This window comes from Zeugodacus cucurbitae, chromosome 6 (genome assembly GCF_028554725.1).
Source record: "Zeugodacus cucurbitae isolate PBARC_wt_2022May chromosome 6, idZeuCucr1.2, whole genome shotgun sequence".
NCBI classification, from domain to species: Eukaryota; Metazoa; Arthropoda; class Insecta; order Diptera; family Tephritidae; genus Zeugodacus; species Zeugodacus cucurbitae.
In genome coordinates, this window is record NC_071671.1 from 5,296,814 (window position 1) to 5,324,494 (window position 27,681).

A 27,681-nucleotide genomic window follows, 5' to 3' on the forward strand; every position below is an offset into this window, starting at 1 on the left:
TTTTCAATAATATTTCAAAATTTTTTTAATATTTTTAAAAATTAGATAAAACAAAAACAATGCGTACCCTAATACCATAAGAATATATTTCTATACTTTATTTTTAAAAAATATATTTTATTCAGAAAAAGATCTCTTTAAAAAAATAATTTTAATCTGAAAATATTTTCGAAATCAATTTATTTAATAAAAATAAAACAATTTTTTGTCCCACTGTACCACAAGCATTTCTTCGTATATAAGTAACCACGCTTATGTCTGCAATTTTTCTTGGGTATGTTTGTTGGCTTTAGACGCTCACAGTCTACACGCTTACCACTCTAACCAACAGTAGCTTGCATGCAACAGTCAAACATGAGTTGACAAATTTTCAACTTGAACCACGATTACGATGAGCATACATGAAAGCAACTGAAGGAGCATATAAGTAAAAGGCAGACTTTACGTTGTTATTGGTGTTGTTTGTGTGTGCTTTTACTATGAAATTATTATTAGATGCAATATGAGCAATCTATTGCAATGTAGTTATATATAGAAAATAATATTTATGTGTGTATGTATGTCTGTGTAGCGCTGAAGATGCGCTTGTAACTTTTCATATTTACTTAGCTTTATATTATCGCCTTTAAATGCGAAAAAAATTGTGAGTAAAGTAAACATGAACTCTAATTACCGCTATAACGTCTGCTTATGATTACTCACTGTCTTGTAATGAATGATCACATATAAGTACATATGTATGTGTGTGTGAATTGTTGCATGATTCTGTTTGAAAGTGTTGAAAAAATTTAAAAATATTATTATGAAAGTTTTAAAGTCAACAGCATCATAAATTCGTGATATTTCTTTGCGTTAATGAGCTCTATATGGCAAAAATATTATTATAACATATGTATAATATATACATACATACATACGAGTATGTAGTGGTTACATGCAGACACTGCACTTAAACTTGGTGTATGCTGTAAATGGTTCATTGGCTTTTCACAGTTGTTAGTAGGCGCATTTTAATGTTATAACGGTGTTATTGTGTATAAAATGATAAACTCCAAGTAAGCTCCTACTAAGACAGTGAGGTCTACATAACCAAATTAATACTACTTTTAAACCAAACAAATACTGTCAAATTAGTGAACTGAGAAATAAATAGTCTAAAGGCTTTAGGCTCTGAAAAACAACTTGGTGGAACATTACCTTTTAACTAAACTTTTCGAATTAGGAACAACAATTAACTATATACAACCGATATCGAGTTTTCATCCCAACGACTAACATTTCGAAATCATTAATAAACATAAAAAATTATGAATTTATCGCTTTTTTATTTTTTTCTTTACTCACAAATGACAAAATCAAAACGGCAATCAACTTAGAAGCAGTCATCAATGCTTGGCACATAGCCGTCGCAGAAGTGCCAGGTGGACCAGGCAGACCAACCTTGCATGCGCAAGATCTCTTGGGCGCAACGTACAGAGGGTTCAATGTTGTCGGTCAACAATCCATTGCAGCTGATGTGGCACTGGTTGTAGGAGAAGCGACCGTCAGCAGGTTGGCACCAGTAGTAGTCGTTGATTTGGAAGATACCGTAATCGTTGGAGCCATTGTAGTTGGTTGGTCCGACAACACCGGTGCGGAAAGAGCTCTCGTGTTCGGCAATACAAGCCCAACGAGCCAATTGATCACGTGGTACACCCAAGCGAGACATCTCACGAGCCAAGGAGCAACGGTTCAAGACCTCACCGAATGCTGGAGCGGCCAAAGCCAAAGCGAAGAGCAAGAATGCGAAAGCTTTCATGTTGATTAGTTAATACAGTAGAAAGAACTGATGTCTATGGCAGTCAATGATGGCTCTTTTATACTAGATTAGTGCAAAGATTTTCACAAATTGATAACTGATAAGAAAATACATTTATACTCGCCAGTCAATAATGGTTTTTCCAGAAGAATATCAATGAGACATTAAATAAATTGAACTTACTACCGCGCTGTTTGCATTAAGAAACTTGCGACGCAATTTGTTTACGTTGCAGTTGAACGGAAAGATCGTCAACATTTTTAGATAAGCGCACTTATCTACGCCTAGGTACTTCAAACGATATGCATTTAATTCTTAGGTGCGCCTTGCACAAGTATAAAAACTCGAAAATTGACATGGTAAAGCATCAGTTTTATTGAAACAGTTCCAAATAATCAACATGAAAGTATTCATCTGCTTAATCGCCGCTCTGGCTTTGGCCGCACCAGCCTTCGGTGAGGTTTTGAACCGTTGCTCTTTGGCTCGTGAGATGTCTCGCTTGGGTGTACCACGTGATCAATTGGCTCGTTGGGCTTGTATTGCCGAACACGAGAGCTCCTTCCGTACTGGTGTTGTCGGACCAACCAACTACAATGGCTCCAACGATTACGGTATCTTCCAGATCAACGACTACTACTGGTGCCAACCTGCTGACGGTCGCTTCTCCTACAACCAGTGCCACATCAGCTGCAATGGATTGTTGACCGACAACATTGAACCCTCTGTACGTTGCGCCCAAGAGATCTTGCGCATGCAAGGTTGGTCTGCCTGGTCCACCTGGCACTTCTGCGACGGCTATGTGCCAAGCATTGATGATTGCTTCTAAATTGATTCGATTGGATTAACATTGTGACATCAGTTTGAATAAATAATCACTGCAAAATAATGTGTAAAGCCTTAGTTATTTTAGAAAATGGGACTGGTAACGGTGTACTATCTAGAATTCCTGTTTTCTTTTTGTATTGCAGAAGGTTACAACAGTAATTGTTTCTAAAACTTAGTAGAATTCTTCTATGTATATAGATATATCGGAATGTGTTCTTTCATAACTGAGTCTCTAGAGATCTCAGGCAAATTAGAGCCAACACTCAAATAATTGTTTCTTGCTTCAATAGAGTTAAAGCATCTTCTGGCATAACTCATTTTTCATTTTCTGATGTTTCCCGTTAATTTCTTCCCACACCATACCTTTAGCCACTTCACCACATTACGGATTTTTTCTCAAAACCTCTTGAACTTGACTAAATCTGCATAAGCTATTTACGACCAATCAAACAACAACTCAATTATCCCAACTCCTAAAGAATGCGAATTCAACAGAGTCAAAAGGTGTTAAATATTTGCGAAAACACACAGAAATTACGAATATCCAAATTAACTGAGGACAGGGAGGTCGCCAGTGTCAAACTACAGCCGGGAAGTATTTCTGACTGATTGAGTGCGCCAGTCAGCGCAGCTGTAACTGCGCTACCGCGTGGGTGTCAGCTACACTACTTCTGACCATGCACAGCTTGGCTGGCGATGAAAGACAGCTAATCAAATGGGAAGTCAAACAAGTCACAGCACGCAGCAGGTTAAACCACGAGCACAGCAGGAAGAAGCATTTGGCAAATAGAAAGAGTGACTGGCGATGTACAACAAACAAAAAAGCCACAAACTCGTCTGTGGCTTAAACGCCAACACGCGCATGCGCGTCAAGTATTTGCACACTAATGACCGACAGTGTTGGCTGAGGCAAAGCGCTGGAAATATACTCGCTTGACTTGCTTGGGTGCCGTTTAATGCGGCACTTTAAATGTGGCTGCCACTTCGTCGGTGAAGACGAAAAATTGTTGTACTTGCAATTTGCTGGCTGACTGAATGAATGTCTCTCTGGTTCGATACGGTCGGTTGTATATGCGCCGTTACGGCCCAGCGCCCAAATTGCTGATTGCATGTGGCTGCCATTCTTAAGTTTTTCTCATCTCTTGGTTTTTGCCTTTCTGCACAGTACCAACATTTAGCAAATGTTTACCAAAGCTACTGATTATTCGTATAGATAATTTATTCAATAACCCGGCAAGTACTGGAAGAAAAATACTTGGAAAGCTGGCTTACTTGCAGTTAGTACGTGGTATTCTAAGTGTAAGCGGTGAAAGCCGCAAAAGCGTCTAGTTGCTCCCCAACAAACTGCCGACTTCAAAACTGTCATTATCTCTGTTGCCTTGCTCCATGTGCCGACTGCTGTTCGTACTTCGCTGTTGGTTTAGCTGTTGGCGCCAAGGGTTAAGTGTGGCGAGGTCAGCGTACATTAGCCGTACAATGGAGATTCACTGAAATTATATCGCAGTTGAGGGTAAAGACAATTCGGTTGTAGAAAAAATGATATGAAATTAGTCTTAGTAGCGAGCATGCTTCGATGGCTTTCTTCCAGTCGTTTCTTCACTTCATGAACTGTGTGCAATTCGATATACTATCTTTCTATAAAACTAGAACCTTCTATAGGGAACTCAAACAGTTTAATCTCTAACGAAAATTATCTCAAATATCCGCGACTGAGCCGAAAAACATAGCATGGTCAATAAATCCGATGTTAGTCCCATGACAATAGTATTTTGATGACAAAGAGATCATGACATAATATCGAAAACGCTGTCGAGCTCCCAAAAAGCAGTAATCTTTTTATTAGCTTTTCATTATTTGAGAAGTTCGATATAGATGTATCAGGAGATCCAAAAATAATTTTGCATGGAGGCTTATCTAATCAGGCCTTGGTTCGAGCCCTGAAATCCTTACTTTCCTAAAGGTGCCGGTATTTTATTTTATTGTCATTGCACTTGAATGGCTTATGAAGATTAAATAAAACTTTAGCTCGCTATGTTATAAGAGTATTGGGTCCTGAAAACATTACTTTGTGTGTGGAGGGTTTAGAGTGTTAATCAAGTAAGATTCCATATAAAAGTACTTTGTCAAATACATTTAGAAATTCGTTTACTATCTTCAGGGGTTAGAAAGAATTATTTAAGGGTCTCATGGTTGATTCCTCAACTTTTTCCTTTCCTTTCCTTCTTGTAGTTCCACAACTGAACATGCCCATTTCGAAGATCCATAAGATACTTCTAAATTTCAACCAAATTTAATCTGCAGAAGACAAATCACATATTTTTCGTCTAACTTAACACATTCTACCCGAATTCCCCATTCATTTGCCTGGTCCACGCCGCCAGATAACCGTAGTACTCGTGAACCACCAGTGGATCACGCCGGGTAATTATTAGTATTATTAAAATAATTCATCATAGTTGCCACTAGAATATTTTGCATTGTATTTAACTGACAACAAAAATGTTCAAAAATTCAATTACAACTTTCTAAAAGTCCAACAGTTTATTATTATAGATAATATTCAATATTCGATAATTTTTATAAATATGTATGTATCTCATTGGCACACACATCCATATAGTATAATAAAATAGATATCATCGACGAACACCGGATGCTCGCGCTACATTAATAAAGCGTGTGAGAATTGTGATCTCAAATATATCGCGATCAGCAAAACACGAAAAAGTAAATAAACAAAACTCATATTAAGAGTACCAAAAATAAATAAAAATGCGTAACAGACATATAAACAAAACTCATGACTTTCAAAAAAAATCAAATTATAGTTAACAATTTCCAGAAGCTTTATAAACAACCAAGTCACTTTTCAATGCGATAAGCGCATAAAATTCATTCATCATTTTGAATGAAAGTAAATTTTAACAAGTTGTCTGAAGAAGTGGTCTGTATGTCTTATTAAATTGTACCATAGATAAGCCTTATACACCATGGCGCTTTAGGCCGAGGGGACATAATTATATTTCTTAGGTTCTCTATTTCCCTATAAAATTTTAGAACGCCTATCTCTAACAAAACTGTTTTAATAACAGTTACACACAAATTAAGCGCTTGTCCATAATTTTTCCTGATATTTCACATTTCCTGATATGGGATTTCAACTCAAAAACATATACCAATGTACCACGAGCAAGTGCACTAAAGTTCAGACACCAACACTCTGTTCATTAGCAGCCAATAATTGATAATATGTATTTTGAACGGCACACTTTTTGAATTTGATATCTGCGGCAAGCAAATCGCCGGGATTCACCGCAAAACAAGCGATTATCAATGAAGTGGGGAGACTAATCAGACTAAGACTATTGAGCACCTATATCGAGCCTACGACAACTTACTTGAGTGCTTGCAAAAAATAATAATAAACAAAAATTTGCATTAAGATAACACACGAATTGTCGGTCTCGAGCAAAATAAACCGGTCTCGATAAAAAATAAAATAAAAATTCGGACAATTAAGACAAAATCTTATATGTCAGTTCGAGTATTGCTGTCATGAAAAATGTTTTGCAGTAACTGTACCTAGAACTTTTATAGGTGTATGTCTGCAAAGAAAAAATTAGAAACACGAGCAGATTTTGATCAAATTTTATATTGAATACGTATAAGAATTTATATGTGGGTCTAGGAGAGGCCTAGCTATTCGTTGCTAGGTCAAGTCGAAACTAGTTTAATGATAGATATTTAATGGAAATCGATTTAAAAACAAGTAAGGAAGGGCTAAGTTCGGGTATAACCGAACATTTTATATTCTCGCAATTTATTTGTTTAATTTCATTAATATAACACACAATTTGGCCCTCATATTCGTCATATATGTATATGGTATAAAGTCCATTGTAAGTTGGAAACCCTAATATTATGTATATGGGAGTTAGGTGAGTTATAACCCGATTTCACGTATTTTAGGCACGGAGACATATTATAAAAAAAAAAAACATATTTCCTCCGATTTTTTTCAAAATATCTGAGAGACTTACTTATATTTCCGATAAAAAAGAAACGAGAACCCCTGATGTCCTCATGTTCGATATATGGGGCCTTGACAACCTATGGTCCGATTTCGACGATTTTTAGAAGGGCGATGCCACACTATAAATATAGTATTTGTGCAAAGTTCTGTTCCGATTTCTTCAGTAGTGCTTACTTTATATATTGTAAAGTAAACGATTCAGATCGTGTTCAATTTTCTGGTATATAGGAAGTAGCCGTGGAACCGATTTGGCCTATTTTCACAACATATCATTGGGATGCAAGGAAAATATTACAAACCGAATTTCATTGAAATTGGTCGAGTAGTTTCGGAGATATGGTTTTTGATCCATAAGTGGGCGGGACCACGCCCATTAATCTCTGAGTAGATTCGGTAATGTTACATAAGATATCCACTTTCACTAGTTGAGATAGTAGGGCGATGAAACCTGAGCATCGGTCAGAATTTTTGTAGAGTCAGCAGTAGTAGGATGCAAAGTTAAGATTGAGGAATGCAGCTCTAGTTATACTAGATTGCAACTCTGAAGGCTATCGAGAATAGTATTGACTTCATAGACCTCACATGAACACCATAGTCATCCATATGATTTATAATAAACACAAAAATAGGTTCGGTTACGTTTCGAAAGTCTCCACACCGCATAAATAAGCATCAGAGCTATTTGTAATGTACTCGTAAACACCTCTAATGCAGCATAACTGTCAAATGAGCCAACAACCGAGTATATTATATTACCACAAGCTCTTATTTCATATGCTTTTATGAGAAAAATTGTAATTTGTATTATATTTTGTTTACATGGCGTACAAAGAATGAAGCAATAAACGTAATCGCTTGTCATCAAATAAATTTTTCTGCTTGGTTGACTAAATAATTTGCACTGAGCTGAGCTGAGGGCAACCGAGGTTGACGGTTGGTGTTAATGAGTAAAATTGTGTCAGAAAATATTTGATGTGATAATTGCTGGAAATTAAAAACAAAAATATTTAAACTTGTCGGCAGTAAATTGTATACGAGTCTAAAAGCGATAATAGTCGAATTTAGCACTATTTTCCACTATTGATATTTTATGGGCATATCTACAGTATTGCAGCTTATTATGAGTGCTGAAATTCATAAATATTTTATTTTTTATTGTTATTTAAGCTTTTCTTGCAATTGTCCTAAATTTAATTATTGGTTTTCTGTGCATTCAAAAATTTACCAACCTCTAATTTAATTAGTACAACTGTGAGGGCTTGGCCACAGCAACTGACTTGATTATTTAATGATTTCCGTTAAATTGTTATTCGCGAATTTTTGTTATTTGTTATTTTTACTGTTTGTATTCGTAACACCTTAACAATTGGAAACATATTTATTTTTATTTATTTTTGTATTAATTTATTATGTGAAGGTCGTTTTACCGCCAATAATCCAGTTAAATTACTTTTTCAATGGAGTAATGAATAGCGGAATTATTTGAAATTAATTCCAATATACACAGTACAATATTGTATGTCATAAAATAATTTTTGGAAAACGGCGGCCATTTTTGCTCAGATCTATACAATATATTTTGAATTGTTTGAATGCAACATCAGTCAAATCAAGCCCCCAGTTCAGTTAATTTACTGCAGTTTCCAGTACTTTTCAAACACCACGAGTAAAATAGCTATTATTTCGACCAGAATTTTGCCTTGAACTCGTTAATGGTCCGAGGATTACTGCAGGGATAGTGAAATATCGGGTTATAAGTAGACATACAAAGTTATTTCTTCTTTATATTAGACGTACAGGGTTTTAGAAACTGATATATCCATATTGATATCACTTGGATATGGTGAAATGATGGTTTTGGCGCAGAAGGTGATCCAACTATCATCTCAAATGATGATCTTGTAATGTCTTTACAAGTCGTCTACAAGTCGCTTATCATTCCCGTCCTACTTTATGGTGCAGAAGCTTGGACGATGTCAACATCAGATGAGACGACACTAGGAGTTTTCGAGAGGAAAATTTATGGACCTCAGAACATTGGCAACGGCGAATACCGCAGACGATGGAACGATGCTGTACGAGTAATACGACGACTTTGACATAGTTCAGCGAATAAAAAGACAGCGGCTACGTTGGCTAGGTCATGTTGTCCGAATGGACGAAAACACTCCAGCTCTGAAAGTGTTCGATGCAGTACCTGCCGGAGGAAGCCGAGGAAGGGGAAGGCCTCCACTCCGCTGGAGGGACCAGGTGGAGAGCGACCTGGTTACACTTGGAATCTCCAACTGGCGCCGAACTGCGAAGGAAAGAGAGGAGTGGCGCGCTCTCATCGATTCGGCTATAACCGGCTAAACGGTTGAACGCCAATCACATACATACAATGTCGCTTCATTAATCGCGATTTCTCAGTTCTCTATATAAGGCAATTTTTTCCTATTAACAGCTAAATATAATTTCCAAAAAAGAATGCCTTTCCTCGAACAATTCCAAATGACTGATAATTCAAAATAAATACTTCCCGAATATAATAACGGTAATTGAATCTTTCTACAGAATCGATATCGTACTCGTAAATATATAATCATCGAATTGTATTCATAAACATCCCTGCTAACTGTATGTATGGAAAAACGCAAAAGATCACTGCCTCATACCACCAGCTAGGCTTTTTCAGTCATCATATGGCTATGAAAAGCAGCTGGATACCAGAACGCCATCAAATATATGGCACAATAAAAACTGCATTGGAGGTAATAAGAAAATTCAAACTACCCGCAGAAAAGAAAACAAACAACAGAGGAAAAAATAAAGAAATTACAAGTATATCGTAAAGCACAAAATTTGATTTTTTATTAGACTCAACGGACACAACAGAACGTACGGCAACAGTAAATTTCAATTATACCAAGTCAGATGATCAAGCAACGATCACTGGCTTCAATAACAATCATATTCATCAGATAGAATATTGGCAAAAGAAAAGGTAAAGAGAAACATTGGAAATAAGAAGGCATAAAAAGTGAATAAAACGGTGAAAGAACATTAAATGCGGCAATGAGAATGTGAAAACGAAAGAACATTCACCAAAGGTAGGAAACACTACTTAACAACTGGCAATAGTTGAAAATGCTAAGCAAAGTGGAAAGTAGAGACAAAGAAAAAGAGGAAAATCATGCAGAAGGTGCTAACAAACAGCTAAAATGACCAAGATGGCTTACAAGAAGTTTGTAAAGAAAAATATATAAAATTTACATACCCACAGCTATACGAGTATGTATGTATCAGTATAACGAAAGAAGGCCAATGACTCGAAGCAGTCAATTTATACATACATATATGTAAGCTTCATATGCAATCAAAAGAATAACAATGCTACAAAAGCAACTATAGCTTCAGCAAAGCGGAAGAAATTGTCTACTTTTGTTGTTGTTATATCAAGTATTGTTTTTCATCTAGCATCTGAGAAGCTGCTGTCAATATATAGAGTATCACAGCTAATCGATGTGAGCATGTTCACACAAACTTGTCACAGAAGACAGTTGTTTCAGGAAGTCTTTATGATGTGAGCTAGCTGGTGCTTTTGCTTCCTCCACGTTTACTGGCAATATAGCAAATGGCTAATTAAGCAAGGAAGGAAGTGGGCTCACATAAATTTGCACTATGGCAAGTATTAATTTGATGAACAGAGTGTGGAAATATGAAGAATGGAAGGGAGTTGGTAGAAGAATGGCAAAGGCAGAATGTGTATGTCTAAAACCGCATCTTGGTGATAATTGGCGGTATTTGCCATCGTAAATGAAGAACCATGAAGAAACTGAAATCCATGACAGGTGTATACAAATATATTACCACAACCAAATTGCAAGAACTCCTGAAATACTACTAGTACGAAAAACTCAGAACTCATAATAAAATCGAAAAATACAACAGAGAACTTGCAACTCAATCGAAAACCATTTATTAAAACCACCAATCTTTCAAAAACTCAAACAATTCAACAACTTAGAAGCAGTCATCAATGCTTGGCACATAGCCGTCACAGAAGTGCCAGGTGGACCAGGCAGACCAACCTTGCATGCGCAAGATCTCTTGGGCGCAACGTACGGAGGGTTCGATATCGTCAGTCAACAATCCATTGCATCCAATGCGGCACTGGTTGTAGGAGAAGCGACCGTCAGCAGGTTGGCACCAGTAGTAGTCGTTGATCTGGAAGATACCGTAATCGTTGGAGCCATTGTAATTAGTTGGTCCGACAACGCCAGTACGGAAGGAGCTCTCGTGTTCGGCAATACAAGCCCAACGTGCCAATTGATCACGTGGAACACCCAAACGAGACATCTCACGAGCCAAGGAGCAACGGTTCAAGACCTCACCGAATGCAGGAGCGGCCAAAGCCAGAGCGAATACTAAGAATGCGAAAGCTTTCATGTTGAATAGTTAATGCAGTAGAAGTAACTGATGTTTTTAGTAAAGAACGTTGCAGCTTTTATACCGATTTAGGAAGATTTTGTCGATTGATAACTCATATCACTAATGATATCGATGTACCGGATACCGCTACTCTCACGGATTGCCATAATAAAAAATTCATTTTACAGTTTATCTAGTATAACTAGATTGATTTGGTTTATTCGAATACATAATATAGACAATCAGAGATAATGAAGTTATCAACACACAAATACTCAAAATTCTGAGCAGACGGATCAACATTTCGAACTCTGGTCAGTTGCTCATAGCTGGTGATGGAGCCAAGTTTTTATAACAGCGCACAATATTTCCGAAATGGTTTTGTGAATTTGAAGCTGTTATAATAGTATATGTATATTAATAAGATGTCGTTTTGACTTTCGTGAAAACGAATCATGGCATTAGAACATGTTCTAGATCATGAGGCCGTATATTGACTTTAAAAATATCGGAAAGAATAATATTGTTTTTGCAAAATGTAGTTTATTTTCGGTATTTTAAAAAGTTAAAAAGAAATTCTCCCAATATAATCATGTTCCACGTATTTAAAGTTCTGAAGACACTCTTTTGAGTTTAAGACAATGATATCTTCCTTCTCACAACTTTATTAATAATACTCTCATGCAAAATACTGAAGAGGGCCGCAATATTATATGTATGTAGCTTTCGCAATTATCCATTCTTCTCTCAACTCTTCAATAATACACTTGTTATCATATATTATAATCTTGTCATTGATTAAATGGACATGCACTGCTGGGCTGCATAATTTAAGTTCTTGACTGTAACCTGGGCAATAGTCGGGTTAACCGAGTTCAAGGGAAAATGCAACGTTTATTCATACTAAGAACCCTAATATGATGCGGCACTTGTCTGGAAAGTAATTTCTTGCACCTACTGAGAAAATAAATTATATTTATATTTGTACATATAGTTTCCCTGCTGAACACTTCAGAGCTCAGAGCCTCCCCTTCATAACTGAAGCATGACGATTTATAAGTTCTCGCTTGAGTTAGCCACAAGTGCATGTACTTAGACCATGAGTGGCTGAATACTTACATGTAGCCATCCATACATACATAACTGATATGAACTTATAGAAAACATTGTTCTTCTAAGGGAATTTTTCACATGCATACATATGACAAATGACAAAACAAAAAATAAGAATTATATATATAACAAGCAACAATAGTAACATTCCTGCCACGCAAAGAAAAAATTCATTTGTTTATCCCTTAAAATTAGTTAAATAAATAGATGCAAAACATAAATTTCCAGGTCAATTATTACGCATTTATTTCATTAAATATTTTCCAAATTCAATATTTGTTAATAGTTTAGAAGCAGTCATCAATGCTTGGCACATAGCCGTCGCAGAAGTGCCAGGTGGACCAGGCAGACCAACCTTGCATACGCAAGATTTCTTGAGCACAACGTACAGAGGGTTCGATATCATCAGTCAACAATCCGTTGCATCCAATGCGGCACTGGTTGTAGGAGAAGCGACCATCAGCAGGTTGGCACCAGTAGTAGTCGTTGATCTGGAAGATACCGTAATCGTTGGAGCCATTATAGTTGGTTGGTCCGACGACGCCAGTACGGAAGGAGCTCTCGTGTTCGGCAATACAAGCCCAACGTGCCAATTGATCACGTGGAACACCCAAGCGAGACATCTCACGAGCCAAAGAGCAACGGTTCAAGACTTCACCGAAGGCAGGAGCGGCCAAAGCCAAAGCGAAGAGCAAGAATGCGAAAGCTTTCATGATGAATAATTAATGCAGTAGAGAAAACTGATGTTTTCAGTAAGAAAAGCTACGGCTTTTATACTGATTTGAAAAGATTTTGTCGAACGATAACTATATCAATAGTGATGTTGACGTACCGGATGCCGTGAGTGTAAATAGAATAAAAAGTTGACGACCAAAGTTTATCTAGGATTGATTTGGTTTATTCGAATGTCTAATACAGACAACTAGAGATAAAGAGAGTTATCTATAAGTGAAATTGCATATTATATTTGTGTATATACTTGATTTTTTAGTACACATGGTAACATTCGAATGCCGGACCAGTTGTCGTCCCTTCCACAAGCTCAATCATGGAACCAAGAAAAAATATATCTACTACTTAAATATATACATTTGTTAACTAGATTTCTTGGCGCACAAAAAGGTTGTTTATTTTGTAAAAAAAGGTAGCTTTTAAATGTTTCTTCTTTCAATATTAAATTCCATAATTAAATTGCTTGCATACCTCAATTACAACCTGTTAACATATATTATAATATTTTCTCTGTTTGAACGGACATGCACTGCTGATCTCTATAATTTATGCTCTTGACTCGACAAAAGTGAGGTTAACTGAGTACAGTGAAGAAATCGCAGAGTGCATATAAAATACTTCGAAAGCAGAGAAGAATACATGCTGTTTCATAAATCTAAGAACCCTAACATTCTGCAGCGCTTGGTCTGGAGAATAATTTCCTACGCCTACTGACGAAATAAATTATCCATCTGCTTGTGTAAATGGTTTCCCTATTTCAACTTTTGCTTAACAGTTCAGAGCTCAGTTCCTCCCCTTCATAACTTAAGCATGACTATTTCTAAGTTCTCGCTTGAGTTAACTACAATTACATGTACTTAGACCGTGAGTGGCTGACTTACAAATACATATATTCTTATAGACTCATTAAAGTGCGCCTCTCCATGGAAATCTTTAGTATAAGGCGAAAGATTAATTCGACAGTTGAAGAAAAGCCAAATTGTCCTACAATACATAATAGAACTGAACTTATAGCAAACATTGTTCTTTTCATTGAATTTTTCACATATGTAGGTGGGTATCACAAATTTCTTATTCAACTCCTAAAAACTGTCATTTTTTCAAAGTTTTCAACACGAATGTCATGTGCCTGTCAAAAATACCTAGGACTAATAATAAAATATTTCCCAGATTGACACACTCTGCATTAAAAATCAAAGAATGAATTGCCGAAATTCTATAGAGTGCAAACTCAGTTCAATGAAAAAAATTATATTATATAGTATGATTATTTGAAGCACCCTATACTTACTTTCGCACGAGTGTAAACGGCTTCCAATAAGTACAGTGACATAAAATATCTTCACATTTTCATTAATGAATTATCGTTCGTCAGATTGAAAAATAATGATTTGCAATTCTTCAAGTTGTTATCGCTTGCAAGACTTATCGAATTATTAAATCTGCATTCTCAAATCATTTAAAAGCGACTTCTTGCCTCAACGAAAATATCAGTTTTTTCCACTGCATTAACTATTCAACATGAAAGCTTTCGCATTCTTGCTCTTCGCTTTGGCTTTGGCCGCTCCCGCATTCGGTGAGGTCTTGAACCGTTGCTCCTTGGCTCGTGAGATGTCTCGCTTGGGTGTTCCACGTGATCAATTGGCACGTTGGGCTTGTATTGCCGAACACGAGAGCTCCTTCCGTACTGGCGTTGTCGGACCAACCAACTACAACGGCTCCAACGATTACGGTATCTTCCAGATCAACGACTACTACTGGTGCCAACCTGCTGACGGTCGCTTCTCCTACAATCAGTGCCGCATTGGATGCAACGGATTGTTGACTGACGATATCGAACCCTCCGTACGTTGTGCTCAAGAGATCTTACGCATGCAAGGTTGGTCTGCCTGGTCCACCTGGCACTTCTGCGACGGCTATGTGCCAAGCATTGACGACTGCTTCTAAGCTATTGGATTATACTATTAACATTTTAATGATGAAATAAACGATTTTTTTTTTGAATGGAATTTTTTGTACTTTAATATCATAGTTGGTTCTCTCTCTATATTCTCTGTTTTGAATTTACTGTTATGTGTCTGTAAGGATAATTACCCACCTAGTACTTAACGGAATACATCATACATATGAGGGTTATCTGATAAGTATTTAACATAGAAAAGAAAAACAAAAATTGAAAAATAGCGATTAACTTCTCAACATTGTCTCATTTTAATTCGATACACAGAAATGCAAAAATCTGTGAAATGCCGCAGGTGTGAGCCAGTACATTGTTATGTTGGAAATGCAATATCCTCGTCAAATTAGACAGAAGCATTTCGGCATCAAATCAGCCCTATATTCGGCATAATAGAGTCATGTGACCCTTTTGCTCTTTTCCAGTTAGTTGATGAAAATTGGCTTTTGAATCTGAAAATACGGATTTCATAACCGTTTGTGGCCGATAGGATAGGTTTAGTTCTTCTTCTATAATTTTGACTGCATCTTGGTCTGTAGAATGTTTGACGATCACGAGTCGATGCAAAAATATCTATAATGTTCCGAACGTTTTCTTATTCTAAATAAATTATGCAGGGGATTCTGAGGTGCAGTCTGTCTCAGCTATCTCGTCCAACTTCAATCTGTGTTTTTCCAATACGATAGTAATGTCACATTTCACGTAATCTCCCATAGGAACCGTTTTAGATACCTGAATAAGCAAAAAAGCGACGTGCAACTACATTAAAACTCGATTAACTGAATTTTGATTATGACAATTGGTGGCGAGGAGTTACCATATACGGCATTCAAGTACTTTATGAATTTATTATGCGATGTGGTTTATAAAAACAGGAATCGAATGACTGACCGATATTATTCTCTTAGAAAATTTAATAATATGTGTAATTTTGTTTTTGTTCTGATTCTGCGCTTTGAATATCGAGGGTTTCCAACTTCATTGGCCTAATATTAACAAATACGCACCAAATCCATTGGATCATTCGTGATTTGCGTTGAGGTCTACATGAAAAATATTCATCCGAATTACACACCAAATCATTAAAACCTAGAAACTATTCTTTGCTAGCACAAAGAGTATCGTCTTCTCGTTTGAGCTTGTGAGAGGGATAACAACTCACCAGACATTCAAATCATATTAATTATTCTCATAAATTAAATACAACCACAGATAAAATATCTATGAGTTGATAACTCTTTCTCTGGTTGTCTATATCAACATATGTAGCTACCCTAGATAAACTTTCAACAGCAACTTTTTATTCTATTTACTCTTACTGTATCCGGTATGTCAATATCAATATTGATATACACGTATGTTATCGTTCGACAAAATCTTTTCGAATTAGTATAAAAGCTACATATTTATTTACTGAAAACATCAGTTACTTCTACTGTATTTGCTAATCAACATGAAAGCTTTCGCCTTCTTAATCGTCGCTTTGGCTTTGGCCGCACCAGCCTTCGGTGTTGTCCTGAACCGTTGCTCCTTGGCGCGTGAGATGTCACGCTTGGGTGTACCAAGGGATCAATTGGCACGATGGGCTTGTATTGCCGAGCACGAGAGCTCCTTCCGCACAGACGTCGTTGGCCCAACCAACTACAACGGTTCCAACGATTACGGTATCTTCCAGATCAACAACTACTACTGGTGCCAACCTGCCAACGGTCGTTTTTCCTATAACCAGTGTCACATTGGCTGCAATGGATTGTTGACCGACAGCATTGAACCCTCCGTACGTTGTGCCCAAGAGATCTTGCGCATGCAAGGCTGGTCCGCCTGGTCCACCTGGCATTTCTGCAACGGCTGGTTGCCCAGCATTGAAGATTGCTTCTAAATATGTTTGAGAGTCGATTTTAATTCTTAATAAATAAATACATATTCTTAAAACAAAATATAACATATTGTTTTATGATTGTTAGAAACAGCGGTCTTAAGGATTTTTAATGTTATGCACTCTTCATATTATAAGAACAACTATAGGAAGCCTTGTTAAACACAGATGTATATCCTATATAAAATTTGGTTAGACCTTTTGGTCGAGCATCGAGACTAACATATTAAAAAATAACCTAAAAGAAGAAATTTATCCGGATGATTCAGTGAATTAATCTGAGGTCTATCTGTCCTTGTATTATTTTCTTTCACATGGTACATGGCGCAGGCATTAAAAAACACATGGAAATAACATTTTGTACGAATCTTCGTTTAGCCGAATTCCTTATTTCTTCCCTAAGGATACATCAGTTAATATTATACATACATATATTATACATAAATATAATCTTTTAATATTTATGTCGGTGTAAATGTAAAATCATAAAAGGATTGGGTACCAAAACCACATTTTATCAGTTCAAACGTTTCCTCAACACTTCTATAAGGAAGATATTAGGATTATAAGAAAATTATCTTAATGAAATTAATAATCAGATAATTTATTCAAACTTTATTTATATCATATATCTTCCTAAAAAGAGCGACAGAATCTATAATTGGGCTGTGCCAATTCTTACATGTTTCTAATTGAAGTTTGTTATATAACTTATATTCCTCGGTTAGAGAATTTGAGGACATTCTTTCCCTTAGAGTGCTGATATCTTATCTTAGATATATGACGTATCATTTATACCATTTAGAAACCATTCCAAACTGATCTAAAAGCTTGGAGAACATTACTAATTTTAAATAGTATGAAGCCTAAATGAGACCTACCATTACCATTTTTCTTAACAAATATAGAATCCTGCGACTGATTCGGAAGACTTGGAAGTTGGAGTCAACATTAAATACATATATACCTTTAATCACAACGAAGATATTTTCATCGTCTGAGGAGGGCAAAGCATTAAAATATACTATCGTCACGAATATTAAGCGTTCGTGTTGAAAATAAGTCCAAATATAAATTTGTTATGTTTTGAACGAAAGTAGAAGCCAATATTCTCTTCACATGACTGTTTCCTTAAAACGTCCAAACGTCTAATTATTTAGCGTTTGTTTGCGAAAAGAAACACTTTCTTTTGACTGAACACTGTACCTCAAGAACTAAAACCATATAATTGTACAAGGCGAAGCGCACGTCTCCACAAATTTCTATCGGCCATTTTGTAACTATCTCTCATTTCAAACCACTTTAAAGATATTCACAAACTATAGTTTGTTTGTATGTCATGAAAAACAGTCTATCAGTCTACTTATGCTGAGCTACTAGCAAATTTTGGGGAACCACCTGTCTTATCTCGAAAACCAGATACAAAACCTCTCAACTCTGGGCTCCCTAACTGTCTGGTAAGATCGAAACAAAATTATCACAACTCAGCAACGCACCATATTGCCTCCCACACAACAAACACCTCCTTATCTTATCACACTAAAGCACATAAGTTTGTTTGAGAATATAGAAGTAAACAAGTCATTCTCATTTTATGAATGAAATTCTAATTATGTATATGGAACAACAACAATAATTGAATATATCTAGAAAGTATTATTAATCAGTCTGAATGTCTACACTCGAATATAGATCAGTTATCGTTTCAAATTAATACACGTGTATGATCGATCAATGAACGCCGGTAAATATTAAAAACAAAAAACAATTTATCAAAAATGTCGCTAATAATTCAAAGAAGAGATGATCACTATAGTATCATTGCATAACTTCGTCACTGATTAGGCCTATAAAAGCCATACGAGGAAATCAGAAATCAGAAATCATCAGTTCTTCTAAACAGTTCGCTGCAAACTGAAAGCATTCGCCTTCTTGATCGTCGCTTTGGCTCTGGCCGCACCAGCCTTCGGTGTTGTGTTAAACCGTTGCTCCTTGGCTCGTGAGATGTCACGCTTGGGTGTTCCACGTGATCAATTGGCACGTTGGGCTTGTATTGCCGAGCACGAGAGTTCCTACCGCACAGACGTGGTTGGCCCAACCAACTACAACGGTTCCAACGATTACGGTATCTTCCAGATCAACAACTACTACTGGTGCCAACCGGCCAATGGTCGTTTCTCCTACAACCGGTGTCACATTGGCTGCAATGGATTGTTGACCGACAGCATTGAACCCTCCGTACGTTGTGCTCAAGAAATCTTGCGCATGCAAGGTTGGTCCGCCTGGTCCACCTGGCATTTCTGCAACGGCTGGTTGCCTAGCATTGACAATTGCTTCTAAAGTGGTTGAGTTTTTTGGTTGCTGTTGAAATAAATTTACTTAAAGCTGTTAAGTTATAATAAAATAAAAAATCTACTTATTCCTAGAAATATTTTTGGTACACATTTTTTATTTCACTTTGCGTTCAATATAGAATCGCGGTATGGTAAGGGTATTGCTAACTATAATAGATCAGTAATTCAGTCTGGAAGTAGGTGATATAGAAGTGGATTTCAGTCAATTAGTCGGAGTAGTTATTAAGTGGCTTCTAGTTAAACAGATCCTTGCAACACCATATGATCCAGATTGAGGTCTTGAGATTATGGTTAGAATAGGTGGACTATTAACAATGAAACATGCTCGAAGCTTCTTTTCTAATTATAGAACCTCTATACTTTCCCTACTCACAAGTCAAAATTCAATAGAATTTATTTAGTGTCTACAACAATACAACACACAACAACAAACACACGAAATAGGCCGTCTCTCAGCCATCAATGAACGGAATGTCTTGCTGGAAAATTGCGCGGTTGCATGTGGGTGTAGACATTGCCAGTGAATAGATGGAGGGCACATACACTAGAACGTTTAACTACCGCATTTTTTTAGTGTAGTGCGCATGCGTAGCGGTTCATGTCGCATGCCTCAAATTACCGACAACTTGTAAGTATTTGACAAGTAGACAAAACAGGGATATTTCTCTTAGTTAAAAACATTGTTAACATTTTCTAGTTTGTTGTTGTTCTTGTTGTTTGTGTTTTCACATGGCTTTCTCTAGTTACGGTAGAATTTTTGTCAGCAAGCACCACTAAAACCCATCCCGTCCCTGTACAATTTTCTTAGCCAAGTCGGAGTTTGTGTGTATGCATGTAGTTGCTTATGGCAGTACATATACCGTTAAACAATGGTCTTGACGCATTTGTTCCGTGTGGTTAAACTAACATGATTTCCACATGTCACACCGCAACCGCAACTACACAATTTACATGCAACAACATGCAATTGTACGAAAAACAACTTGTAATTGCATGACTATGAAACAATGGACCCCAGACGTCAATGCTATCATCAGCATGATCTGTGTCTTGTCAATTCTTGATGCTTACCTTTGTTTAGCGCATTTAAACGCTTAATTCTTTTATATTTGCGCGCCTCAAAGCGGGTAATGCTAACGAAGTTGTGAAGAAATATGAGTAGCATTCGCCTTTGGTGGCATTACTAATACCTAGAACTTTCTCACACTTCCGACAGACATACATACTTACTTACTTATATATTAATACGTATAAGTTCTGCGTAAATGTTTAGTTGCACTCGAAGTAATTTAAATTATGCAAATAATAGTAGTACATTTGTCAATCTGCCAAGTGTGTGTGTGTGTCTTCTAAATAAGATTTTATTGCTTTTAATCGTTTTCTAAGTATTGCGATTGCTTTTTCAAAGAGTTTTTTTTTCTGAGAAATTTCTTGCTTACATTCAAAGATATAATCTTCATTTCCTTTGTTCAATTTCCATTCTCTATTCTTTGTATTTTTTTTATTTACAATGGCGTTTTATTTGCTCTTTAAAGTCGCTTTAGTGCCGTCTAAGGTCGATTTATTTCTAAGCTTCCCATTCAGCGTTGCTGCTTCCCACGCCCTCAGTTGCCTTTTTTGCTAGTTTTTATGATTTATTCGCAGAAATAATTATTTTATGAATTTATCATTCTTCTTTTGTAAGTCAAGATAGATGAACGAACTGTTTTCTATAGATTTCTTGCAAGTTAAGCTTAGTTTTATGTAGAAACCAAATAAGGGAGTATGAGGTTAAAAACCTAAACAACTGAACGTGATGGGCTATATTTCATGTTAAACCAATGAAAAAAATATATTTAACACTAAACCTACCGACACATTTTATATACATAACTATTTTTACAGATGACGGCCAAATGTCCACTTTTGATATACAAGTTATACTATTTTCCAGTTGATTGTAATTAATACAGAATTTAGTTTAAACAATAAACACAAAATAATTATCATATAATATTCAATAATTATTTTTCAAAGTCTCAAAAGCCGTCATTTGACCGCTTTGGTAGGTTTAGTGTTAAATTATAAATTTTATCAAATCATCCAGTATGTTTCATACTACTGTTCCTGATATATATTCATGAATTATTTTTAATTTTGTCATTTTCAGGGTACTAGAGAGTTCTCAGTCTTATACGAAACGATTTTTTTTACCAAAAACAATCGACATACTAATGGTCCTTTGTAAAACTCCGGATCCCTACTTTTAAGATTTCAGAATAAATATAAAATATTTAAAAAATAACATACTTATGAGCCAAAACCTTCACAATGACATTCCAAATGTTGAGTTCCCGGATTTCTTTATGAAAATTGTATTTTTGTATATCAATAAAGTCTACTGTTCTTATACCCATTACTAAAACAGTTATTTAACTATATCACAACATTTATAATATATAATGATATCATTTATACTAAAATTATTATTTAATTTCTTTTCGTTCCAGGTGAGTACCCGTTGCGTATGGTTAACTTCCGAAACTGTGGTGGGTTTTGTAATAAAAACGAATAAGTCCCGAGACATCAAAGTAAGATTTGAGCCTTATATCGTTTTTAGACAACCAAATTAATTGATTAATCAAAATTTTTATTGAGAAACCCTTTTTTGCCTTTTACTACTTTTGTTTTTTTTTTTTGCTACTCGATAACTGATCAGCTGTTAAACATTTTTGTTTTTGTTTTTCATAAGAATTTGGTAAGTTTCATCAGCTGATTGATATTTTAGCAGCGAAATCTACCGTAGCTTTTTTATCAAAAAATTCAGCCAATCGCAGACAAAGAACATATATTGTAAGTCTTTGTCGCAGAGTTGCATTTGATTTTCAAGTCGATTAAAATGCAATTAAAATTAATGTAGATTTTTATTTTGTATGGTAAATCGATCTTAATAAGCGTTTTAATCGTGCCCGGTTAATTGATCAAGTAGCTCCTGTCTAACAACGCTATTATACAACATTGTTGGACTTTTCTGGTATGAAACATTTGTTTTTTTTTTCACTAAACTAATTAAGTTAAACCTTCTGATATTAACGTGTTGAGTTCCCAAAATAACGGGAATTTTTAAATTTATAATTCACGAGCTTGGAAAGTTCAATTGTTAAGTCATGCCCCTGAAGTACGATCAAATGTAAAGCTGAAGTTATATGAGGACTTTTCATGAGCTTAAAAGCTCACACTTCTTTGCTTGTTACTTGTTTACTAAAAGCAATACTGTAACGATGACTCATTGTCTATATTCAGCTGTGTTCCGTGTAACTTTTTCCTATTTCCAAACATAATATTTTATTATATGCGGATGATGTAAAACTTTTTAAATCATATACTTCTCATAACGAAAGGACTGAGTTGCAATCGGATTTAAATAATTTAGTTACTTGGTGTCACAAAAATGATATGCCACTGAATCTTAAAAAATGTAAAACGATGTGCTTTTCCCGTAGAACTGTTGATCTTTCCCCCTATGTAATAAATAAATTCAGTTTAGAGCAAGTTTTTAACTTTGTTGATTTAGGAGTTAATATGGACCCTAAACTAAATTTTAATTCTCATGTAAATTCAATTGTCTTAAAAGCTAAAGGTGCTCTTAGCTTTGTTAAACGTTGGTCTAAAGAATTTAGTGATCCGTATATTACTAAAATTCTTTTTACAACATTGGTAAGGCCTATATTGGAGTATGGTTCTGTGGTATGGAATCCTAGCTATCAATCCCATTCTGATAAGCTTGAGTCCGTTCAAAAACAATTTTTACTTTTTGCTTTAGGCCACTTACATTGGGATTCAAGATTGAATCTTCCCCCGTATACTAGTCGTTTAAAACTTATAAGTCTTCCCACACTCACTAGTCGCAGAGAAATGCTAGGTATAATTTTTCTAGTAAAACTTCTGAATAGTTTAGTTTGTAGTTCATTCCTTTTGTCTGATATTAAGTTTAATGTCCCATTGCGTTCATCCAGGCAGTTTAGACCATTATTTCTAAAATCTTCTAGAACAAATTTTGAGTTAAATGAACCATTCTGCCGAATATGTCATGATTTTAATTCGCATTCCAGCACATTTGATCCATCTGACTCAATATTTAGCATCAAAAAAACTATTTTGTCTTCTCTTAATAAATAATATTCAGAAATTTTTAACTTTTTGTTTTTATATATTTTTAAATCTCAGCTGTTGAAATGTTTCTTTCTGTAGCTGAGCAGTTTGAGAACCGGACGCTTAAAAATCTCTTGCCTTTCTAGACTCGGCAAATTCCGCTCGTATGCGGACTGCGCCCCACGCGTCGGTTGGGCGGGAGGAGGGTAATCGTTTGGGTTAATAATAATAAAGAGAACCTTGAAGGGTCGCCGTTTTACCTGCATACGAGAAATCGCTAAAAATACCAAAGGCTATCCCAAGCATCTAGTTTTAAAAGAGTTTCGACGATAACAATATCGAATTGGGACTATTTTGAAGGCGACAACAATAATATAGACGAATGAATAAATATTTTTTCAAAAAAGGATAATTATCGTAATATTTGAACACACCTTTTACATGTCTAAGGACTGAGGTTACTTTGTGCCACTAAGAAATATTTTTTTGTTGTTTTTTTATTTAAAAATTCACCAGTATGAGCCCGATTTTAGACTCTAATATTTCAAAGAACTAAAGTTTAGAAGAAAAATTTTGATTTTTTTGAAGAACCTTAACACGTTTTGCCTATTTCTGTACATAAAAAATTTGGTATTTTCATATTCGACTTTTGTCAACTTCATTAAAAATCACCTTATACTAAATTTAAATGTTAATCACTGCATTCCGCATGCATGTTAGTGATATGAAAATAATCAAACTGTTGACAGTTTGTCAACATAAAAGTGACAGCTGTCAACAACTAAATTGCAAAATATGCAAGAAAAATCTGAGCGTACAAGCAAAACGAACAATTGTAGCGAAAAAATTAATAAAATTATGCAAACAGGCGAAAAAGCATATGTAGAAGTTGCGAATAAATAAAAGTTGAGGTGGGAAAATAAATGAAAAATCGCCAACGACAGAAATGTAAATGAAAAACATTTGTTACTCACAGCCGTGCGGAAAAAAATACATACAATTGGCTATAGAGTAAGCAACAACAAGTTGTGCATAATTTAGTTGGAACAAAAACGCGTGGGAGTTACAACAACAGCAGCAAACAGACGAGCTGAAGCAAGAAATAGAAATGTTTATGAGCAATAAATGTGTGACAAAGTGAAAATACTTGAATACCGATGAATGATTATTCAATTAGAAAATGCAGTAAATTTTTTTTCTTAATTAAATTAATATTTATAAAAATTAATTTAAGCACTTTGACTAAATTATTGTCTGACACAAAATGCATAATTTTTTCTATAAAATAATAGAAAGCGGCAAGTGAAAATTTTAACGCCAATAATTATAAGGAAATATAAAAAAATTCAATAAAAATGCAAAATATCATGCTTTAACATACAGACATTGCTAATAAAACAATTATGGGCACATTTGGCGGAAGTCATCAAGAAAAAGTATTAAAAAGTCGTGTCAACGTTTTCAAAAAACTGCTTAGACTTTGCATTGTATGCGCATGTGAAAGAGCTGGAAACTGTGTGACTGTATGTATGCTGCAAAGTGTCAACGTATGTATGTATGTAAGTAAGAGTTACCGCTGCAAAATGTGACAAACGAGCGTCGCGTCGCGATTGCATTTAAGATAAGCTAACCTCGCCATCAGCGGTGCGGTGACACAGTAGCAAACGCCGCACGACCATTCATCATTACGGCAAGAAGCAAAGAAAATAAAGAAAGCGCTCTTACCTAAGTATACAAAAAAAAAACAAAATACAAAAAAAAAAACATAAAAAATAAACGTCATCTCAACTACCCAGTCAGTCTGTAGATAAAGTTATTTTCCCAAGCTACTTCGCAACAAAATAGTCATCATTTCCCGTTTACTATGCCATGCCAAAAATAATTGGCTCGAATAGAAATTTTTAGCATGATAATATTTTACTGCACTTGCCATTATTTGCACTAAAAGACAACTAGAAAATAAAATATGATCCAAAATTTGAATTTAGCGAAAAAAGTATAGCCTACTGACTTATAAATGAAGATTTTCTCACATCTACATGTGCTTTAAAATTTTCTTTTTGAGTTATGAACTTGTGGAACACCTAATGAAATGCTGCATATAAGCGTGAGCCTAGTATACACTTCATTTTCCGGTCAGATTAGAATGTATACACTTTTTTGGGTTTTCAAATTAAAATCCAAGATTTGAATGTTATTGTCTCTATTGGGAAACGTCAAACCTTCCCGATCCCGTCAACTATCCGAGTTGAGTAGGTGATTTACGCTCTCGACTTCCAACGACTTGACAAATGCTGAGTCCCTCAAATTGTCGGCATTTATAGGTCAGGATCTCGATGATTTCTATAATAAGGAAGATGATGAAGATTTTTTGTAGAATATATCAAACTAAACAAACCCAGATCATGCTTTGAGTTTCCTAAACTGTTTAATCTTTCATACAAAGGCCAAGCTTTAGATAATATTAACGAATATACCAATATCGCACTCAGACGTTCATATAATGTGGAGACCTTCAGAGAAATTTCGATTCACGTCGAATGAAATCTATACAACTATTATAAAGAGGAAGAATTTGTAACGGGTGATTTTTTTGAGGTTAGGATTTTCATGCATTAGTATTTGACAGATCACGTGGGATTTCAGACATGGTGTCAAAGAGAAAGATGCTCAGTATGCTTTGACATTTCATCATGAATAGACTTACTAACGAGCAACGCTTGCAAATCATTGAATTTTATTACCAAAATCAGTGTTCGGTTCGAAATGTGAAAATCCGCTTTTTTATCGACAAATTTTGTTCAGCGATGAGGCTCATTTCTGGTTGAATGGCTACGTAAATAAGCAAAATTGCCGCATTTGGGGTGAAGAGCAACCAGAAGCCGTTCAAGAACTGCCCATGCATCCCGAAAAATGCACTGTTTGGTGTGGTTTGTACGCTGGTGGAATCATTGGACCGTATTTTTTCAAAGATGCTGTTGGACGCAACGTTACGGTGAATGGCGATCGCTATCGTTCGATGCTAACAAACTTTTTGTTGCCAAAAATGGAAGAACTGAACTTGGTTGACATGTGGTTTCAACAAGATGGCGCTACATGCCACACAGCTCGCGATTCTATGGCCATTTTGAGGGAAAACTTCGGAGAACAATTCATCTCAAGAAATGGACCCATAAGTTGGCCACCAAGATCATGCGATTTAACGCCTTTAGACTATTTTTTGTGGGGCTACGTCAAGTCTAAAGTCTACAGAAATAAGCCAGCAACTATTCCAGCTTTGGAAGACAACATTTCCGAAGAAATTCGGGCTATTCCGGCCGAAATGCTCGAAAAAGTTGCCCAAAATTGGACTTTCCGAATGGACCACCTAAGACGCAGCCGCGGTCAACATTTAAATGAAATTATCTTCAAAAAGTAAATGTCATGAACCAATCTAACGTTTCAAATAAAGAACCGATGAGATTTTGCAAATTTTATGCGTTTTTTTTTTTTTTAAAGTTATCAAGCTCTTAAAAAATCACCCTTTATGTATGTTTGTATTGAATAAACTCAAAAACTGCTGTGCCAATTTCAAAAAGTATTTCACCATTGGAAAGCTACATTTATCCTGAGTAACATAGGCTATATTTTTTGCAATAATCTCAATCTTTGTGGAAATAGTTCCCAGGTGAGGGTATCAAAAATACTCTGTGATGGAGAATCTTAATCTAAAACCAAAAATCGTTTTGCAAGTCATTCTCTTCGCATCACAATCGCGTGCCAGATAGTCGAGTAAAGAGCGCTCGCAGCTGCTTGCTGAACAAAATTCCAAAAACTCCCAAGTACGCGCTTGAGAGTCGAGTACAGAACGTGTGCAGCGGTTTGAAGAACAAAATATTAGAATTATACAAGCTCGCACTAGGGCGTCGAACTCTGAGCGTTCGCAACGCCTTCATAATCAGAGAGAAAGACATCGGACACCCAAAACTAATGCCCGGTTTCACAGTCAGTGCTTAGGTTGTGCTCAAGATAAAACAGAAATATTGCGTTTTACAGTTCATACTTAAGTTCTGCTTAAGTACTGAAAATGGGAGACTTAAGCAGTGCTTAAGTAACAGCTGATTTTTGTTTTGAATATTGACTTATTTGTCAAAAAAATAAAATAAAAATTATTTGCTGAAAAAATTTTTGGAATTTCTTGCATTCAATGACGGTTATATGCTTTCCTGCGAGTTGCAATAGGAGCCCCCACTCGCTTGCGGTGAAATTCGGTGTCCTTTTATTGTTTCCATCCATTTCCCAGATTCTAAATTTATTCGTCGCAAAGTTACTTTTCATCAACAATAATTTCAATTTGTCAGATGGTATTTGTAAACAAATGTTTTTCATTGTGCTGCCATATATCATAATAGAATTTTATAGAAAATAAGCATCGACTGTGGAGCTCAAATGACTACTCAGTCAACAACAATG

At 35.7% G+C, this 27,681-nt stretch overlaps 8 protein-coding genes and 1 non-coding gene across 11 annotated transcripts in view; 5 read left to right on the forward strand and 4 right to left on the reverse strand.

The window, feature by feature from the left end:
• The window catches only part of LOC105211215 (uncharacterized), a 121,802-nt gene that overhangs the window by 65,290 nt on the left and 28,831 nt on the right, over window positions 1-27,681 (forward strand). The window lies entirely within an intron of this gene.
• LOC105211212 (lysozyme B-like) lies at window positions 1,306-1,846 on the reverse strand. The gene has a single exon (XM_011182549.3). The coding sequence runs from the start codon at window positions 1,796-1,798 to the stop codon at window positions 1,373-1,375; it is 426 nt and encodes a 141-aa protein (XP_011180851.1). The 5' UTR covers window positions 1,799-1,846; the 3' UTR covers window positions 1,306-1,372.
• On the forward strand, window positions 2,154-2,685 carry LOC105211211 (lysozyme B-like). The gene has a single exon (XM_054232822.1). It carries the CDS (start codon window positions 2,199-2,201, stop codon window positions 2,622-2,624), a length of 426 nt encoding a protein of 141 aa, XP_054088797.1. The 5' UTR covers window positions 2,154-2,198; the 3' UTR covers window positions 2,625-2,685.
• On the reverse strand, window positions 10,592-11,130 carry LOC128922431 (lysozyme B-like). Its single transcript, XM_054232824.1, has one exon. The coding sequence runs from the start codon at window positions 11,082-11,084 to the stop codon at window positions 10,659-10,661; it is 426 nt and encodes a 141-aa protein (XP_054088799.1). The 5' UTR covers window positions 11,085-11,130; the 3' UTR covers window positions 10,592-10,658.
• Window positions 12,401-12,939, reverse strand: LOC105211210 (lysozyme B). The gene has a single exon (XM_011182546.3). It carries the CDS (start codon window positions 12,890-12,892, stop codon window positions 12,467-12,469), a length of 426 nt encoding a protein of 141 aa, XP_011180848.2. The 5' UTR covers window positions 12,893-12,939; the 3' UTR covers window positions 12,401-12,466.
• On the reverse strand, window positions 13,773-13,894 carry LOC128922909 (U5 spliceosomal RNA). The gene has a single exon (XR_008472096.1). It is a non-coding gene; the product is annotated as a U5 spliceosomal RNA (small nuclear RNA).
• LOC105211208 (lysozyme B-like) lies at window positions 14,393-14,920 on the forward strand. Its single transcript, XM_011182543.3, has one exon. It carries the CDS (start codon window positions 14,433-14,435, stop codon window positions 14,856-14,858), a length of 426 nt encoding a protein of 141 aa, XP_011180845.2. The 5' UTR covers window positions 14,393-14,432; the 3' UTR covers window positions 14,859-14,920.
• Window positions 16,270-16,810, forward strand: LOC105211209 (lysozyme B-like). The gene has a single exon (XM_029039621.2). It carries the CDS (start codon window positions 16,322-16,324, stop codon window positions 16,745-16,747), a length of 426 nt encoding a protein of 141 aa, XP_028895454.2. The 5' UTR covers window positions 16,270-16,321; the 3' UTR covers window positions 16,748-16,810.
• Window positions 18,644-19,175, forward strand: LOC105211207 (lysozyme E-like; the record flags this gene model as incomplete). Its single annotated transcript, XM_011182542.3, has 1 exon — window positions 18,644-19,175. A coding segment is annotated over one exon (441 nt), but the record flags the coding sequence as incomplete, so codon positions are not given.

Coding starts and splice junctions, on each gene's coding strand:
- LOC105211212 (XM_011182549.3), bottom strand. CDS start 1,798: ATGAAAGCTTTCGCATTCTTGCTCTTCGCTTTGGCTTTGGCCGCTCCA.
- LOC105211211 (XM_054232822.1), top strand. CDS start 2,199: ATGAAAGTATTCATCTGCTTAATCGCCGCTCTGGCTTTGGCCGCACCA.
- LOC128922431 (XM_054232824.1), bottom strand. CDS start 11,084: ATGAAAGCTTTCGCATTCTTAGTATTCGCTCTGGCTTTGGCCGCTCCT.
- LOC105211210 (XM_011182546.3), bottom strand. CDS start 12,892: ATGAAAGCTTTCGCATTCTTGCTCTTCGCTTTGGCTTTGGCCGCTCCT.
- LOC105211208 (XM_011182543.3), top strand. CDS start 14,433: ATGAAAGCTTTCGCATTCTTGCTCTTCGCTTTGGCTTTGGCCGCTCCC.
- LOC105211209 (XM_029039621.2), top strand. CDS start 16,322: ATGAAAGCTTTCGCCTTCTTAATCGTCGCTTTGGCTTTGGCCGCACCA.